At 46.1% G+C, this 18714-nt stretch overlaps 1 protein-coding gene across 1 annotated transcript; it reads right to left on the reverse strand.

Annotated features, from left to right (window-relative positions):
* Positions 1-6711: 6711 nt before the first annotated feature.
* On the reverse strand, positions 6712-18445 carry LOC119452791 (proteoglycan 4). The gene is made up of 4 exons (XM_049660976.1): positions 18271-18445; positions 14919-14967; positions 11143-11177; positions 6712-8539 (listed from the first exon to the last, which is right to left on the reverse strand). Exons 2-4 carry the CDS (start codon positions 14941-14943, stop codon positions 6851-6853), a joined length of 1749 nt encoding a protein of 582 aa, XP_049516933.1. The 5' UTR covers positions 14944-14967; positions 18271-18445; the 3' UTR covers positions 6712-6850.
* Between the last annotated feature and the right edge of the window lie 269 nt (positions 18446-18714).

An 18714-nucleotide genomic window follows, 5' to 3' on the forward strand; every position in this document is an offset into this window, starting at 1 on the left:
GTCGTTACGATATCCATCTGCGATCGCTGTTAGCTCAGCAGCAGAGGCAATTGGCAAGCACATTGAAGTGCACAACACACTCAAATACTGCGTACATTTCGCACGGAGGCACCTTCACTGGGCAAGCGATGACAATTGTGTCGCTGTGCAGCGCGTTCTTCTTCGCAATGCATCGCGGAGGCTTCGCGCACGCAGATAAACTGGTGCATTTTCACTGTGCTGCGTCACTACGGACCCTATAGAATATCGCACAGCCATTTTGCAGCGACAGCCGTTGCTCCCGTCTGTATGGCTAGAGTGTCGTTTCAGTTGGTAAAGCAGCGGCCTTAATAGCCGCCTCAATGAAGCACCTGCGGTGAACAGCCATGCCGCAGCGCAGCGTTGCCATTCCCCTACTAGGCAGGGAATGGACAGATCATTGTCATGATTGACTTTATCAAACATTAAAGCCCCTCAATAAAAAAAAAAGTAGCGACATCTTTTGAAGATTGCCACTTTCCTCCTCTCCTGCCCGTTCTCTCGGCGCTCGGCCCTCCGATTGGCCGAATGCTGTCACGTGCTCTCGCGCGCTTTTTTTCTTGCTTGTTTTTTGCTCCCGCCGCCATCGCGGTGCCAGACCATTGCGAGCTGTGTATGGAGGCACCACGCATCGCGTCTCCTTTGCGCTTTTAAGGCGTAGTGTTCGCGATGCCGTGTTGCTCGGCATTCGGGTGCAGAACACGCGAAACAGACGGCAAGCGACTCTTCCGGATTCCATCAGCGAAGCGAGACGCGGCGCAGAGGAAGGTCTGGCTTCAAAGAATCAGCCGCGCTGATTTCAACCCAACACAATGGTCCCGGCTGTGTGAGGTAAGCGAGCGATTCTTCAATGATCCTTAATCTCACATGCTGCCACTTGCTGTGTGAGGCTTCGTTAGTTTTTCTCCCTCCTAAGGGCCGCACTGTTCGCGCTGCATGTTCGCGCTGCATTTGCAACTTTCGTGGCCGGATTTCATCTTGTCCTCAAACGCACGTGGTTTTTGTTGACTCGGTTATACAATCCATGGCGTTGTGTTTGTGTGGCCTGAATGTATGCGAACGGCACGTTTTGAGTGTATCGCAGTATGTTACGAAGCGGTGACGGTACGTAGGGAAAAATGGGCGCTTACCTGCGGAAAGACGATTAGGGCTATTTAGTTAGGGCGACTTTGCGCCTTCAGCACAAACTCAACTCGGTCGTCGGCGAAGATCAATGTTCTTGTCGCTAAAACTTGTCGCTATCGTCCTAGATCCTCGAGGACCGATAACTATCTCGAAAATGGTAGAAAGTGCTGCACGTGAAAAGTGTGCTCAGTATTCTAGTCGTGTATCGCGTAGCAGAACAAGAGATAAGGACCTGTGCTGGCGGCGAGCTAAAAAAGGAACACCGTATACAAGACTTCCCGGCGATAATAACTTGTGCCGGGAATGTTGTGTTACGCCTTATACTTGAAGGAGCGAGGTTTTACGGTGACCTTGTTTTCTGATTTCACGTTTGCGCAGGATCACTTCACGGATGATCAATTTGAGCCGGTTATTCTGCAGAGCTGTGGCACAAAAAAAAAAAAAAAATTGAAGCGTCAAGCCATTCCATCGCTCTTCGTTCATCGGAAGCAGCTGAAGCCGAGGAAGCCGCCTGCCAAACGTAAGAATACACCGTACACTTCAAAGACATTACCGTCTGCTGGTAGCAATGCTATCCACATTGCAACGCCCTTGATTATAGAGTTAACTCATTCCTGCGTGGCTTTGTCAGTGGCCAGGACAAACCTGGATGTTAACTCATCGTTTCTGCTCTGCATTTGATAAGATAGATACAATACGCAGGGTAGAATTTCTCGGACCCGCGCGCAGCACATGCAAGCGGCAATATGATCCGCAAAAGCAGCCTCGCATACACCTGTAAGATGACCGCTTCCGCGCTACTCAAGTCCGCAAAAAAAAAGAAGAAAAAAATGTGTGGAGTAGTGTAAGGCTTCCAGCCTCATTATCGACGGACCGCTTCCGCCGAATGATCGGTAGCTCACTAGTCAGTGAAACCTGTAAGACAACTGCATATATACAGATGGTGGATCATTCACTCTCGAAGCGTAGTCATTGTTAGAGGCCCGCTGTGCACGTTAGCCGCTGGCCAACGAGGGACTGGAGCTACTGAAACGCGGAGATGAACCAACGCCGAGGTTGCGCGTGGCATGGCTCAGTTAAAGCCTGACTTAGAGGCTTTAGGCTCACTGTATCACCGCTAATAGTACAGCCATCTAAGCGCAACGGCATTTATGCGTCCTCTCGTTGTTTCGGCAGCCAGTAATTACATAACGCGAAAAATTCCGATCAAAATACGAGTTCAAGAGCGCGAGCGACACGTAGCCACAGCGTTTCATTCGGAGAGCGTCTGCTAGTTCTCGATGACATTTTTTACGCCGCTAGGGGCGCGGCCGTCGTCGGGAGCGCGCGAGATCTTCGCCGCTACAGCCATTGCTACAGCTGCTACTGCCACGTGTATTTGGCACTGTGCGCAAACTTCCACACGTGCAACTGTGTTTGTGACTCCTGGACGCGCACCATGTGAATGATTCCGGATAGCGACACACTATTACCATGCCAGCGAAAGCAGGTACGTGTTTTGTGCCCGGTTGTAAAAGTGGGTACAAGTCGTGTGCGGCAAGGGTGTCATCGTTTCGAGCTCCCAAGGATGCATTGAAACGGGAGCAGTGGGCCCGTAATATAAAACGGGGCGATAAGGAACTAACCAACGACTGCGTCGTTTGTGAACGTCACTTCGAGGCAACGTTTATACAGAGGACTTATCGTCATGTTATCAATGGTGAGATGGTTGAAATTCCACGCGATCGGCCGCTGCTAACAGAGGACGCCGTTCCTACAATCTTCCCGGATGCGCCAAAATACCTCACAAAGAAAACGCCGACTAGAAGGAAGGAGAGAAACCTGTGTGAACAAGGTGAGCCCCCGACTAAAAGGACTACTGTAAAGCAGCAGGCGCCGGAAGAAAGTGGACAAGTAATAGAAGCACAACATGCTGCCGAATCGGAGTTCATCGAAGCTGTACATACTGGCACGATAGAAGTGGAGCCGCAGAGTGAAGTCAGTACGGAATACGTGTGCCGCAACATCAAACTTCCTAACACAAGCTGGAACAAACTATCGTTTTCCACTGAACCAGGGACCGCCACTTTCGGCCTTTGCGAGTTAGAGGGTGCCGAGTTGAATCACCTACTGCTGCCGAAATTGGTGAAGTTTGAACAGGCCGTTGAGCATGTAGCAACAGTCAGTTGTTCTGTTGTTCTTAGGGGCAAGCTGCACCTAAAACGCAATGTTTCCTCACCAGATGAGGCGCAGTTGGTGCTGAACAGCGCACATTCTCTGGTTTTATGTGCTGGCTGTGGTATGAAACCAAACGCAGTCGGAAAATATGAGTATTTTGCCGGCTTGTACTTTTCGCCTGAGTGCAGCCTTACGTGCGAAAGTAAGGGCCCTTGCATGCACTGCAAGTACCTACGAAAGATCTTGCAAAATCAGCAATCACGACGGAAGCATGGCGTTTCAGTTAAACGCCTTGCAAGGCGTGCCAACACTTGCCGCCGTCTGGTAGCTGCGCAACGAAAGCTGCTGAACGTACAGAGGGAACTCGAATTGTACTTTCACTTACAATTCTCAGCTGTGCTGATTGATTTGTTTTAGTGCATTTTTTCGAACTGTGTTGAACTTTTTCTGGTCGTGCTGAACTGATGCATGAGCATGGGAAAAATAAAATGTTTCTGAAGAACCAGCTGGATGCACCGTACAAACTTCTTTTTACATTTCCAGAAACACTTGTTCAATATACTTAGTGGTAGTAGAATGACCAGTGTTGTAGCCTTGTGACACGCACAAGTTGTAAATGTTAAGGGAATATAACACCCCTCTTCGAAACATGCAAGTTGCAGCCACGCAGTTAGTATAGTTTCCGCGCGAACCGGCGCTTGTTTTTCTTTATTGAGTGCGGGGCGTAACTAGGGAACAAGAATAAAATAAGTTGAGGAGCACCTCGTATCCGGGACGAACGTCTAGCACAAATTTACACAACACGGGCCACTGTCAACTACCCATTCGCCGTACGTATAGCATATCTCGCGCAGAGACTGGCAACTCAATAAAATTGCTCAGTTGCAACATATATGGGAAGTTTCGCGTGCAACAAATGCATGCCGCATAACGAACGAATATGCAAAAATATATATATATGTATATTAAGACCTCAGCCCCGCTCTACCAACACCGCTGCACGCGCTGCCGACGCGCGCAGCGCCACCTCGACCTGCCGCCATGTTTCATCGCCCGTATGTGCACCTTCTGGCCCTTGCCCGTCACACTGCCCCTTCTAGCCATCATAGCCTCACTGTCGCCACTCGCGGCAAAAAAAGTGCAAAATTTAATAATTCGCTCGATCTCCGTTTGTCATCACAAATTTATAGTATTCAAAACGAAATACCGATACATTAAGAAATAACATGTTCGTTATTTTATTTGTTGTATTTTAATGTATTCGATTGAGAGAAAGTGTAGGTGCGAAAATGCACCGCATATGCCCTGGGCCGCGATTTTGTAGCGATGCCTTATGACTTATGCTATACTAGTCTTATCATCCACCGCTCACGGCCGGTTGATCCCCTTGATAACGCGAGCGGACCGTCGCTCTGACCACTGACAAAGCGCGATAAGCACGAAAAGGCATTATTACCGGAAAGGCATCGCTACAAAATAGCGGCCATGTTCGCATTCGACGGAGGATAGAAAGATAATGCTCGAAAGAGGAGGCAAGCCCTTGACGCGCCCGAGAAAGGCGTGGCAAGCGGCTCACGGCAAGTGTGCAGATAGACAGCTGGACAGTGACGGTATTGCTCAATTGCGATAATACGTTGGTAACAATACGCGGCGCTGGCGCGTTTTGTTGCGCAGTCTTCTGTGCTTGAAACACGGAAGCACTGTATCGCGCAGGGTGCGCTCATGTTGTCATACGCGGCTTTATCTCTACATTTCTTTTTGCCTTCTGTTTTTGCACGTTCCTTGCTATCTCCGTTCACTGACTGCCATGAGCAAACTCGGGTAAAACTCGTGCGAACGAGAAATTCAGCGCATCCTGCATAGCACTCCTGGCTGGAATTTGTACTTGCCAACAATTCTAGAGCAAGTTCTCTTTTGTGAACATGGGCGGAATTGTAATGCAATGCAAGGTTGTTTAGAGACTTCAACTAAAAATTCGAGAGCGTATAAGCAAATGTTTAGGGCACTTAATTCGCTCAGGTATGAAGTGCACGTCGCCGCGAAAAGAGGCCCGGCGAAGGTTTCGGTTTTGTAGCAGTTTACCTCTTGAGAATGCCGTCCGGACGGATATGCAAAGATGCAAAAACCAGCAGGTGTGGCGTCGTTGATTCGTGGGGGCACAGCAAAGTTCTATCTTCATTAATCGCTTAATGGTGAAGTAGACTGTTGGATAGAGTCCTGAATAGCCACACGGCGACGATCGCCGAGCTGCACAACATACAGGCGCTATGTAACTACGCGAAAAGACGCGGCCAGCGTTGCCAGATCACTAAGAATTTTTAATATTAATTCCTTAAAAATTAAATTATGGGGTTTTACGTGCCAAAACCACGATCTGATTATGAGGCACGCCGTAGTGGGGACCACCTGGGGTTCTTTAACGTGCACCTAAATCTAAGTACACGGGTGTTTTCGCATTTCGCCCCCATCGTTTTTAATATTCGTTATCAAGGAAAAAAGCATGCCGGGAAACCATGCCGGGAAAATAAGGTCCTTGGCAAGGAAGCTGATGCCGGATAACTTGCAGGAGTAGGTTTGACAGGTATGCTCTATTTCTGACGAGAGTTGTCACAGGAGAACAAAAATTACGTTAATGATAGCATGGTTTTTTTTGTCGATTCTTGCCATAGTACTGACCACCGATTAATTGTCACCTTAAGCATAGTGACGAATAAATGGCATCAACAACTACAAATAACGCACCATTTCTTTTGACACAAAAGGGAAAATATTTGGAATATTGCCATTTGCTCTTCCCGTATTTTGCATCCAGAATGTCGTGTATTTGCTATAGTTGACCGACCTTCTTGCAAACCAAGAAACAGATAAAAAAAGAAAGAAAATGTGCCGAGAATGTCGTTAGGCGAGAGCGAATCTCGAAATCCCAGAAGTATTTCCAAATGCACTGTTAATGCAGTATTATGGCTGGAGTCTTCCCCGAGATGATTGAACTCTCCAGGAATGTACGTTAAGAACATTGGAAACTTCGGGAAGGGCCTCCGCTGGCTGCAGTGTCGCCCGGCCATTCTACCATGGGTAATTGCAACTTAAAGCTGGAATCCCATCACATCCTCCACAGGAGCTGTGCCATTCATGTAGACAAGGTATACTGGGTTCCTGCAAAGTTTCACCTCGACACCTTTGGTCGTCTCAATGTGGTATTCTTTCTCCCGAGTTAGAAGAACCTCGCAAAGCCGGAAACGGCCACGGGCGCACGTAACACACCTGAACACGCAACATGCAGCAGTAGGCGTGTACCCGGAGAGAGCAGGACTAAAGAGACCTCCTAACAGAACTCCGCTTAACAGCCGACTCTATTAAATAAAGGAGAGAGTAAGGAGCATACCCCATGGTATTATGAAAGATGGTTTTATTTCCACATTATATACAGGTTGCGCCATAGACTTTATTGCACGTTGAATTTCACTGTTTTTTACATTATAGAAGGTATTTCACTGAAGATTAAGAGAACCGGCCCCTTAAACTCCTTCATGAAGGCCTCTCGTACCCTTTAGGGATGAAAGTTAGTAGTGTTGGCTGTGCGATGCGGGGAATCTTCGCGCTCAATCTGAGCTGTTTGTGCCGCTTCCGTAACAGAATCATTGGGTTGTGATGACAGTACGTCGGCAGTGACCAACGGTACACTTTTGACAGGGCTATCGACTTCTGCAGTCAGATCGGTCTGAGTGTAGTTAGTACTGCCTTCGTTGTTCCATGTTGGTCCGTCGAGCTGTGTTGGAGTTGGTCCTTGAAACGTCGGTGCTACTTCTTTGGTAACCTCCAGCACATCAACCAGTGAACTGTTTGATGCGAAATCATTGTCTGTGTTCACTGCTGGTGCCACAGGAGTCAAATCGGCATCCTTCGGGGCTACTTGAATAAAATCTTTTGATAGCACAGCGATCCCTTGGTATTTTTCTTCCTTCCCTTGTTTCAGGGTAGTGTTATATATATCAACGACGACCTTGTCTTTACTGAAGACTAATGGTTCTGACTTCTTCGAATCGACGCGACCACTTGATAGCCTTCCGACTATACGGGATCTTACTGGTTCACCGCCGGTATGAACATTGGGATAATCGCGCGCGAAAGCTTCTTCAAGTTGTTTTAAAAGGCTTTCGGGTGTTTCGTCTTCAAAGCTCTTCATTCTATGGCGTTGGGTTGGCTTTGGCGTGTGGTGGACAGGTTTCGGAGCGTGCCGCGGTTCGAAGTCGAACGGAGGAACTGTCCGTGGTCGCGCTTCAAGTTTTTCGTTGAACACTGGTACCTCCTCGCGTTGTCGCGGAGGTAGCGTTGTCTGGCGAGTCACAGGTCGGCGAAGAGGTGACACAATGATTTTCTTCTTTGGTAGCCTCCTCGGATATACCACAATCGGTTCCGTTGGTCTCACTGTTATTACGTCTACCCCGAACACTTCCTTGCGGCGGCTGCCCCTGTGCAGACCCCACGACCTAACCGGGCTGTCCAGAATGGGAATGTCGCCACGAGATTGACTAGGAGTGGTGCGAGACCTTGAGCGTTGCGGGAAGAACTTTCCGCGTTTGGAAGATCGTGTTGTGAACCGCGCCGTGTACGGCCTCGGGGTAGTCGTGGTCGTAGTAGTAGTCGTGGTCGTCGTGCTGGTGGTTGTCAGGAGCGGGGGCCTATCTTCAGAATGGTCGTCGAAATATTCCAGTTCTCGATATCCTGAGAAATAGTCATCTGGAGCATCAATCTGTAACATGTGGGGTGACGGCTGTGGTGGCGGTGGTGGCGGTGGCGGTGGTGGTGGTGGCGGGGGCGGGGGCGGTGGTGGTGGTGGCATTGGCGGCATTGGCGGCGGGATGTTCTCCAAAGAGCTGTGAGTACGATGTGCGTCTCTGTCAACAATGTCGTCGTCAGTCAGGAAGTAGGCGCTATCGTCGCCCAAATTGCTGTTTACATCGTAGAAGAGCGGTGCAGTTCCGCACGGGATGGCGTCGTCGGGATACATGCACGTAAGCGTCAGCTGATCAAATATGGTAGTATTTCCGCAGACGAAGCTGAATAGCTGGTACCTAGAAGGCCCCATAAAGTTTGGCTGCTCGTGGCACACATGGAACACTTGGCAGTGATTGTCGACATCAGCGAAGTAGCCATTTGCCCGGCACCGGAAGGATGTCTTCAGGAGGCCCACGATGAACTCCGAGCCGTCGGGAAGACTGTACGACCCTCGCCGGACCTATTGAACAGATGCCATTTCAAGCGCGCCATCCGGAGCATTAAAGAAAAGACGGAGGAAACTAACGGGTCATTGCAAGAGTTGCTTTGTATTACGTGCTACCTTGAAGTAATGAACCAACCATAGCAACTTTAAGTTTGGTTACTGTGCTACCAAGGGCGGCTAATTGAAGGGAGAACACTTGCTTAGAGAAGCAATGTATAATTGAAACTATGAAATAATACTGTTTTATTTTATGCTAGCAAGGTAAAAGATCCACGTAGTTGGCGAAAAGGTGCCGAAAAAAGTATTGAAACGAGAATCCTTACGCACAGGTCTGAAACTGTCTGAAACTTTTAAGTAACAAACATTTGCTAAGTTCCTGTACTTTAACGGCGATAACACTTCGATACGCAGGTTCCTGCTCCTTGAGTTAGGGTGAGACATGAAAATCTCTGTTTACATCAGGTGACCTTTTGCGCAACAAGTTATTCAGATTGTACGAAAGGAGCCAAAATGTATCAGAAGCACACTTTGTAATCAATGGCCTAGGGGTGAAATGATCCTAATGCCGACTGTACGACAATCACTTTGAGCATTGGCGCTGCATCCTTGTGCAAGCAGCAATTACTTGTCGAGTTAAAGGACGAGTTTTTCGGCAAATATTAGTTCACCAAAGAACGGCAGGCTCACAAGAGCTTGTATACTTCTGTACCGTCTTTATCAACGAGGGAGAAAATGAAGCCCAATCATAGGTTTTTCTTGTGATGGAAACGTTATTGCAAAGTTAGCTAAAAGACTTAAAATATGTTCTACTCTTTGTCTTATCAATTACCATAAGAAGCTAGTTACAGCTAACGATCTGCTGGTGTTGGAAATACGACGACAGCTCGCTGAGAACTGTTGCATGCCCATTAGAACAAAACATCAAAGCCACCTGTCTTGTTTCCCTTCCTTGACAACGCTGACGAAGGAGATGGGGTGCTTGAGGTCGGCATAGTGGCTTGGAACTGGTCAGGTAAATCTAATGAGCATAGTTAACTCCGAACATTAATAACGCATTGACTTGCCAATCCATACAGACCACCCTTGGAATTAGTAATCTTCTAGAAAGGCGTGTAAGTGGGCACTCCAGAGCTTCATGCTTGGTTTACCACTTCACAAGAGTTACGAAATATCTATAATTTGTGCACACGTTACGCAATAACCGGCGCATGCATATAATGTGAGGATGGGCTTTCAGTAGACGTAAATGCTCATTTTTTCTGTATCTCAGCGGTGTGCCTTGCCTTAATGGTTTCTCAGTGTTCCCACGGTTGCGTTTCAATGTCCTGAAGAGAGCTCAAGCAGACCCGCCGCTCTAGCTCAGTGGCTATGGCGTTGAGCTGCTGAGGACGAGGTCACGGATTGTACCTTGGCCACGTTTACTGCATTCCAATGAGGATGGATTGCAAAAACATTCATCTACCGTGCATTCGGTGCATTGAGACCTATAAAAAACGACCATTTTCTCGTGGTAACGACAGAGTTAACGAAACTCAGGGGGTCAAAATTATCCCAGAGTGCCCCATGTATCGTGTGCATCGTGTGCCTCATAATCGGATCCTGGTTTTGGAACGTAAAACGCCAGAATTTAATTACATTTTTTAAGAATGCTCAGGCAGGTCTGTACATCAGCGTGCCATTAAGGTTAAATATATGAAATCTCTAGTAATAAACCCCGTAAGATGTTTTGTCGACAGAATCACAATTGACGTTGGTTGCTTCTCCGTAGTCCGCGGCAAGGTCATATTCGTTCTACTCCATGAACTACACGGCGAACCGCCGCACGAATAGAGGTGAGCTTTGACGGCGTGTGCATTAGCAGACCAGTCCTGTTTGCGTTCGATTTCTAGGCTTCACACTCGGCTCCAGGATGAATATCAGACGTGCTGTACTTATGGAATCCGACGTGTGAGATCAAACAATACTTCAAATGACACTGAGTCAGCACAATGACCATTTTCTTCCACGAGGAGGTGCTAGGGCTCCCATTAAAGGTCTTCAACGGTGTTCGGTTACTAAGCATGCCATAACGTTTAACATTATTGCTTGGAAGCGGTGAATGTGACAGAACGCAACTTGCGCTGTATTGAATGACCCCTTCCGTGTTATTTCGTCATGTTTACTATATTTCGCGGTTTAATTCTGCGACCTATCCTTCCTCTGTTCTTAAGCATAATGACTTCTCAGGGACCGTTATACATAAAAAAGTAGCACACAGGTGGGTGAATTGCCGCAGTGTAGCTGTAATCTATCCTGAAGCTGACATACTCCTCTTCTCTAATAGATACTGAACTGTTAATGCCATTCTTTGCTCCCTCGAATAAGCTCGGGAAGATTTACTAGAATGTGCTGTTTAAGATTTATGTGCTGCGATGTGCCCAGCACTTCACTAATTGAATAGTTGTAAAAGCTCATGGGAATGCAAAGAGGAAACAGTCCGCAGTTGAGTTTATCAAAAGCAGCGTAAACATAGTAATATAACGGTGCTGTAATGTTAACACGAGGTTAAACAGACATCTCGCAGGCAACGCATTTATATGAAACTAACAACTCAATATTAATAGAAATACAATACGTACCCGTGAGCTTCCTGCTGTGGTGCTGCCTAAAAAAACTGAAAAAAGAAATAAGAACGAGTATTCTTAATTATGTGAAGGAATAAATAATGGAATCACTTTATGGTGGAAATGCTGCTCATTTATCTCATACACTAACAAGAATCAGTGTCTTCCAATATACTAGAATGCTTAAACGGGCGTCGTAGTTTAGGTGTACTTAAAATGACGCGAGCAACCGAGCACATGCAGAGTTATACACGGGAGTTCAGAGACATTTAGACGGGAATAGAAAATAACAGGAGTGCATCGTTCGGAAATTGGGCCCGCAATACTTGCCAAAGAAAGAAAATTTCGTTTTCTTTTTCTAAATAAAAGATTATAAATTCATTATGTATTTTTTGTTATTTCAGGCACCTCTTAGTAAAGTGAGATTGTTCGTACTGAAAAAGAAAAGAAAAAAGACATTATTCAAGATTACAAAAGCCAGTTATTGATTATGTCCTAACGCAGAGCTTGGCCGAAATGCCACAATAATTCCCATAATGATTCATCCCTTCACTATTTTCTCACTAACAGCACCATGCCTTCGTTAGTCACAGAACCGGCGATTCGGCACCGTGGGTGACAAACATAGCGCAAAATCAAACGGAAATAATTGTTGTAATATAATGGCGCTGAATTTTTTGTCTTTATTGACGTGAGAAGCAGCATACACGGTGATGAAAATGATTGAAACGTCTCGACAAAAAATACAATATGCGGGACAAAATGAGATATATGTTTACGTAACCGTAGAGCAGGAATTAGTGAGCAGCATTATGTGTAGAATTGTTTCATCCCTGAACTTTAAAGCAAGAGAACCACATAGCAACTGTGTTTTCCTTCCATCCCCCCCCCCCCCCTTTTTTTTTCTGCAGTTAAACCCACTTTTGTTTATTTCCTTCTGACAATCTCGGGGACACCCGATAGCATGATCCAGACGTTAACAGAAACTTAATACCCGAGATGAAATTCAACGCCACAGTATGGCGTGAGCAGTTCGGTGAAGAAACCACGGGTGCTTCGTCGTTAATTATTCTTTTTTACAATATTTATTTGACGGCTCAGATTTCCAAACTAAATTTCCTGTGACAATTGAAGAAGACGAAGCTGTTCACTTTCTGTGGTTAATTTTGCTGCGCTCAAAACAATTTCCAACATACGTAAATGTACCTCCTCCTTTAGAATTACGAAGCAATTCCGTGGCAGATTGTACAATTCTGCTTTTGCAGGCGGATTACTCGAAGAGGCGGATATGTCTTGCAAGACAAATGGTGATAATAATTCAGCTGTGTAGAAATGTTGCAGACGTTATTTTTTAAGCAATCGGTTTAAGCACATGTTTAGAGGCATCAGCACGTCAACGTCAGGTAAGTCGAAGCCAGACACTGATGAGGTGATATTTGTTAAGTGCGTGTGTACGGGGGTGCGGGGGAAGGAGCATGCGCGGCTGAGCCCCGAACTGAGTGCAATGGCTGGAATATCAGCCGCCCTCCCTAATTTCTAAAGCCTTCAACTACGCTAGCTAGCAATAGTTTAAATTGTCTTAAATAGTAAATGTATCTGCGGAGCCCATACTGGGCCAAGGTTGTTCGTTCCTTCATAGACGCTCCCCTTGCATGATTCGCCGCGGTAGCCCAGTGGCTATGGCGTCGCACTGCAGATTACAAGGTATCCGGTTCGATCCCGACCGCGGCGGTGGCATTCCGATGGGGGCGGAATGTAAGAACGGCAGTGTACCGTGCACTGGGTGCACGTTCAGGAATACCAGGTGGTCAAAATTAATTCGGATCCCCCCCCTGCTACGGTGTGACTCATAATCAGATCGCGGGTTTGGCACGGAATACCCCAGGACATAATATTTCCCCTTGGCATGCCACGTCTCCATCCGTTTACTCCAGTGGAGTAAAACGTGCCGCGCCTTTCATTCATCAATTGGCTTAATGTGTAACAGCAGCACTGCAAAACCATGAAAGCAGAGCGTCATGCCCTGTCGCGATAAAAAAATAAATAAAGTCTAATACAGGCATAGAGCACCAAAGACGAGCAGTTAGTACGTTTTCTATAGTGACATTAGCATTCTTTGTAGAAATATATGTGATCAAATCGGTATTTAGAAAGCCAGCTGGAAATTAAATTAATTAAATTATGGGGTTTTACGTGCCAAAACCACTTTCTGATTATGAGGCACGCCGTAGTGGGGGAATAATAGCGTCGACATCTGCCACATGGCTGCGGTTCCACATTTCAATACATATAACAGCACACAATAGGAAGTTTTTGTACATAACAAAACTTGGTGTTTGCTAATTACAACGTCGTACATGCGAACTTAGAAGAAGATAGTGTGTGACAGTGTAGACCTTATAATTCAGAGGTAACGAGCTGATGGCGTAAAGGAATATCTTTATCAGTATTTGTTTCGAACTTTCGTTAGTTTCTGATGTTTACGTTTATATGTGCCGCGTAACCAGCGAAAAAAAAAAAAAGAAAAAAGACAGTGAGACGATGCCACCAGGAAGTTCTACTGCATCTATTCTGCCTCTGCACACACCCTGCTTAGAAACGCACGGTGAGCGCAATAATATCGCCTTCGTACGATCTCAGGAGCGCGATGAGGTCTCATCCTGGCGTGCCTTTGCTAATCACGAGGTCCACACCGCGCTAGTGCCGAAGGACTCGCGTGACCACCGATTATATTTGCGCACGACCTCTCAGCACAGCCAAAGGCCGTTAAGGGTTGCGAAAGACAAGTCTGCAGGATTACTGCCAGCGCTGTCACTCGCCGGAGCTTTCGCGTAGCAGGTGTAAAAGCAATGCTCTTCGTCCCCTGTGCCCCTCACGTCGAATTGAAAGGATTTCGTGTTCAAGGACACATAGCAAGCGTCGCATCGCTGTCTGGGAGACGCCATTCATCGCTATATTTTTCTGCTCGTATTTTTCCTCTTCCTGGTCTTCTTCTTCATCACATTTTTGTTGCTTTTCTTGCGTGTACGACGGCATGGAGTGAACGGGAAAATGTATGCATCACGTTTTCTTTCACTCTGTATCAACGCCATCTGGTACATTCATTCGTGTTTAATTACTGGGCTGCGGCGCCACTTCAAGGACGCCCTTCGCATAACAACTGCGTGCCGCTATTGTCTCTGGAAATAAGTACGTCTTGAATAAATAACACGTGTTTCTTCTGCGGCCACATGTTGAGCTGGTCAGTTACTATGAGTGATGCTTTGCCATGCGCAAGAGCGCGTCAAAGTAAATATATCTCCTTGGACTGTCTTGACGAGCAAATTATCATTTTTTTTTTGGTTGCAACAAATGTTGTAGCTAATATGGAATAACTCCTAGGAACTTTTTTTTCCACTTTCTTAAAAAATTAATTAAATTATGGGGTTTTACGTGCCAAAACCAGTTCTGATTATGAGGCACGCCGTAGTGAGGGACTCCGGAAATTTGGACCACCTGGGGTTTTTTCCACTTTCTTCAAGAACTTTGTGTATCAAGCCTATCAAGCCTATGTAGCTAAGGCTGGTAAAGGAATGATAATTAAACATAAAGCGTGAAAGCATAAAAAAACGTATTGTGAACTCAATATTTGCATTTCATCTGCCTCTTCTTTACATATCAGTACTGTGGCCCACGTCTCCTGTGTCGTCTAGAACACAGAGCGTTCCTCACAATATTGTCACAGTTTGAAGAAGGTGGAAGAGGGAGACTTCTTTGCGGAATTATTATTCCACGGCTTACTAGATACTTACGTAGTGCAAACGTGAATATTCGCATGGCATCGGCAGCTGCTTGGCAGTTCTGCAAAAATAAAACAGACAATTATTTGGACAAGAGCCCATTAAAGACCTCATTGGATTGCAATAAATCGTTAATATAGTAATAAATGGTTAGGTTTTGCGTTCACAAGCGACACCGGGCCGCTAGAAACGTTGTAGTGAGGCACTCTGGATTACTTCGCACCACCGTGGGCTCCCTAATCGGGAACGAAATTTCACTACGGCAATGCTTTTGCATTCACATTTTACCCTTTTCGAAATTAGGTAGCAGTGGACGGGAAACGAGATTAATGCTGGGAGGAGACCGTCTGTTTGTGTGGGGCGCGATTGGCTACATTTACTCATAGTACTAAATCACACATAAAAAAGAAAGCCTAATATTACTTCAATTATGTCACTACGGATGAATTATCTGTCCAGGCGGACATAATTTACAAGAAAAACAATTCATTTACTAATTAACCTAATTACATTAAATAACGTCATAGTGGTGGCCATCATTGACCCTCATCATTATTGACATCATCATTATTTACTTCATAGTTCACCTTAAACATAGTTTACATTAACTGTGGTGGCGTCGTAGTGTAGGCCTCTGGATCAATTTTGACAACCTGGGGTTCTTTAACGTGCACCTAAATCTAAGAACACGAGCGCTTTTGCGTTGCGCACTCACCGAAGTACGGCTGGGAATCGAACGCACTACCTTCTGCTCAGCAGCAGAATGCCACAGCCACTGAGTCACCGCATACCGGTCGCGCGTTGTGAGGGCGGCGTATTGAACGCTGATGATGATTTCAGCAGCGTTTCCGACAAAACTGCTCTGTCAAGGCAACTTAAAGCTAGCTGTAGTCCCGACCATTTTCTTAGTCCAAAATATTGGGCATGGCCACGTGCATCGGTGACGGTGAATGGTTCTACTCCACCGGACTAGAACCATATTTAAGAGCACCAACCTGAAAAACGATTTGTAGTCTTGCTGGGCATCCTACTGTGTGCTCGCAGTGCTAACTCTCCCTCTTTTCATCTTTATATTCCCCATTTCCCTTATCCTCAGTGTTGCGTCACACACAAGACACTCGTCTGGTCCATTTCTCTGTCCGCCTTTTCTCTCCTTGCCTTCTCTCGCTTTTACGTCCACGAAAGCACGTCAGTAGTACATTTATTTGTGTGAAATTTCGTCATTAACCCCGATAATTACGCCTGCATGAACAAGAAGTCTTTATCAGACGCTCAAATTATGCAATTGGTACTTGTATCTTCAAGAGGTCAACCTTTTCTTTTTTTATTCAGTTCTACGCCGGCGATGTGAAACACAGCATGCCTATACGCCGCAATAACTTGGCCAGTGTTTATATCATGCTTTTTAACTTTACGGAAACGTGTCGGCGTCCAGAACCGGAAATCGCCACTGTGCTTACTGTAGATAAGGTGCACCAGCAAGGACAAGACGCTCTTATCAGTCACTCATGCACTATGATATTTGTGTCAATATATTCTATCCTGAGAAAGTAATAAATCTGGGAACGTTGCTAGCGCCCATCGCTGAATAACTGCATTAAGTGATGACGGTAATGCCGGTTTTGTTGATTCAAAGCGTCGCACGCGCTTTCTTCGGCTTTTTGTTGGGATTATTGAAAAAAAAATCAATGTAGCTTCATTCATACACGTATTCTTATTACAGGCGCGTAAAATCAAACGAAGCAGTTGGTACATGCATCAGGCGTATATCTATCGCTTAGCTTCCACTTTAACGGAGAATCCGATGTTGCACTCGAAAATAATGCAGTTTCTTTTCACCAGCTGAGGTCCGGTGTATATCTGATCTGAAATAATAATATGAACGTTATTACCAAGTTCTAAACATTGACCTGATACCGTGCAGTTATTACACACAGTACGAAAAAAAATTGGCAGCCTGAGAGGAAGTTTACTTCTATTGTAACAAGAGTCAGCTTATGAAAGACCATACACAAATACCTTGCTCTCGTAGTGTTTATGGACTACGGAAGAAAGTCGTTGCCACTGTTGAGAGCTTCCAGTGCCCATGACGAAATGAATGGCAAGAAGTTCCGGAAATAATTAATTTCATATTGGTGGTAACACTAATTAACCAGGCTAGCGTTCGCGGGGTTGTGTCCTTAGCAAAGCTGCATGAAAATATGCAATATAGCAAAGCTGCATGAAAAGTCAAGAAAATATTTATGCAACGATGTATTGTAGTAGGAGGGACATGAGCAGTCTAACATATATCGCGTAGTTTCTCAGTGACCCCAAGACAATACTTTTAAAAATTGAAACAACTTGGATGATAGCGCCATATCTCACAAGCTTCGAAAAGGGGCACACATCAAGGGGTTTCTTCAACATCTTTAAAGCGAATGAAAATGTCAGCATGGCAGCAAATGAGGATTCGGGAACACTCCAAAAAGCTAGTACACTCAGTGAACAAAAATAAGACCAATGACGTCGAGAAAGTGAGGTTTCATGCACGAACTTATTGCAGCTACAAATTCTATGAGCTCTGGACACCCTTAGCCACTACTAAAACATTACCGTGAGATTGCAAGACACTGCAGTAATCAGGCCTCTTATTACACCGGATGCCTCTTACTCAGGCCTCTTATTTCCTGTAAAACTTCAGAACACGTACAGTGCTTAGCGTTTGAAACGCGATACTCAGACGACATGGCGGCCGGCACTTTTTTGCACCACCGGTGGGCGCTGATGACACTGAGATGATGCATTTTCGTGTCACGAGAACCTGTTTGATGCATCGTAACTGAATTCGGCCCCCTCAGCGATCACCCAGCGATCACCGGTGGCGCAACAAGCGCCGGCAACCATGCTGTCTGACTCGCGTTTCAATCGCTGATCACTGTACACTATACTGTATCGATTACTTCAAATAAATCTTTCTAAAAATACAATAGTCGCTTGTGTATCCGTACACAGACACTACTGCTGCAGCTGCATTGCCGATATTTCTTAAGTTGGTTATATTTTACTTCTACCGTGAGAATTGTTGGTTTAGTTGCTGATACGATATCACGTAGAGCACGATAAGGTGGTATGGTCAGAGTCCACTGGGCGGCACCTTAAACGAATGCTTAATGAACACTGAACACCAGGGCGAAACATTGGCTGAGGCGTCGTTTATGGACGGCCAGCTTCAACCAAAGTATCTGCCCTGGTTGAAGAAAATGCAATGCTGAAGAAGTACACATTATTACCTGAATTGCAGGCACCAGTCCGATTGTTCCTTTCACAAATGTGTCCTAGCTAGAGAACGTTCGCACGATTGGGCGTCGAGTTACACACTTACCGTTGGCTTGCACGGGGAGAGCGGCTATTCCTTCAAACCAGAGTGGGGGTGACAAGACAACTGGCCTCGGAGACGTTGACACACTTGCCTTAAGTGCCAAGTTTGGCTTCATGCCGTCACGGTCGGCACCTGAGGCAGCTGCCTTCGCCTTGGAACGGTGAAGGGGGGAGGAGGTGTCAAGGGGGCGAGGGCACACTTGGAGTATTTCGCAGCGTGCATAATGCGGAGTCGAGAAGCGACAAAAGCGGCCTAAAACGGGCAACTGAAACAGTACTACGCTAAGCCTCGAGCGTGAAGGAGAAGGCAAAGGGGACGCAGGCATTTGGCAGAGGATGCGGCCATTTCACACAAGATCCGAGCAGCTTTTTCGGACGTGCGCAGAGCAACACTTAACCGAGCAAACGCGTTTTCGGCTATTGTGTCTTAGTAAAACAAAATTTCGGG

Source organism: Dermacentor silvarum, chromosome 1 (assembly GCF_013339745.2).
Source record: "Dermacentor silvarum isolate Dsil-2018 chromosome 1, BIME_Dsil_1.4, whole genome shotgun sequence".
Classification (NCBI taxonomy): Eukaryota; Metazoa; Arthropoda; class Arachnida; order Ixodida; family Ixodidae; genus Dermacentor; species Dermacentor silvarum.

What these genes read in the sequence shown, in the direction of transcription:
- LOC119452791 (XM_049660976.1), bottom strand. Translation starts at nt 14,943, where the DNA reads ATGCGAATATTCACGTTTGCACTAC. An exon ending in AATATTCACGTTTGCACTAC is followed by an intron (nt 11,178 to 14,918) that starts GTAAGTATCTAG and finishes TTCTTTTTTCAG; the next exon opens with TTTTTTTAGGCAGCACCACA. An exon ending in CCACAGCAGGAAGCTCACGG is followed by an intron (nt 8,540 to 11,142) that starts GTACGTATTGTA and finishes TCTGTTCAATAG; the next exon opens with GTCCGGCGAGGGTCGTACAG.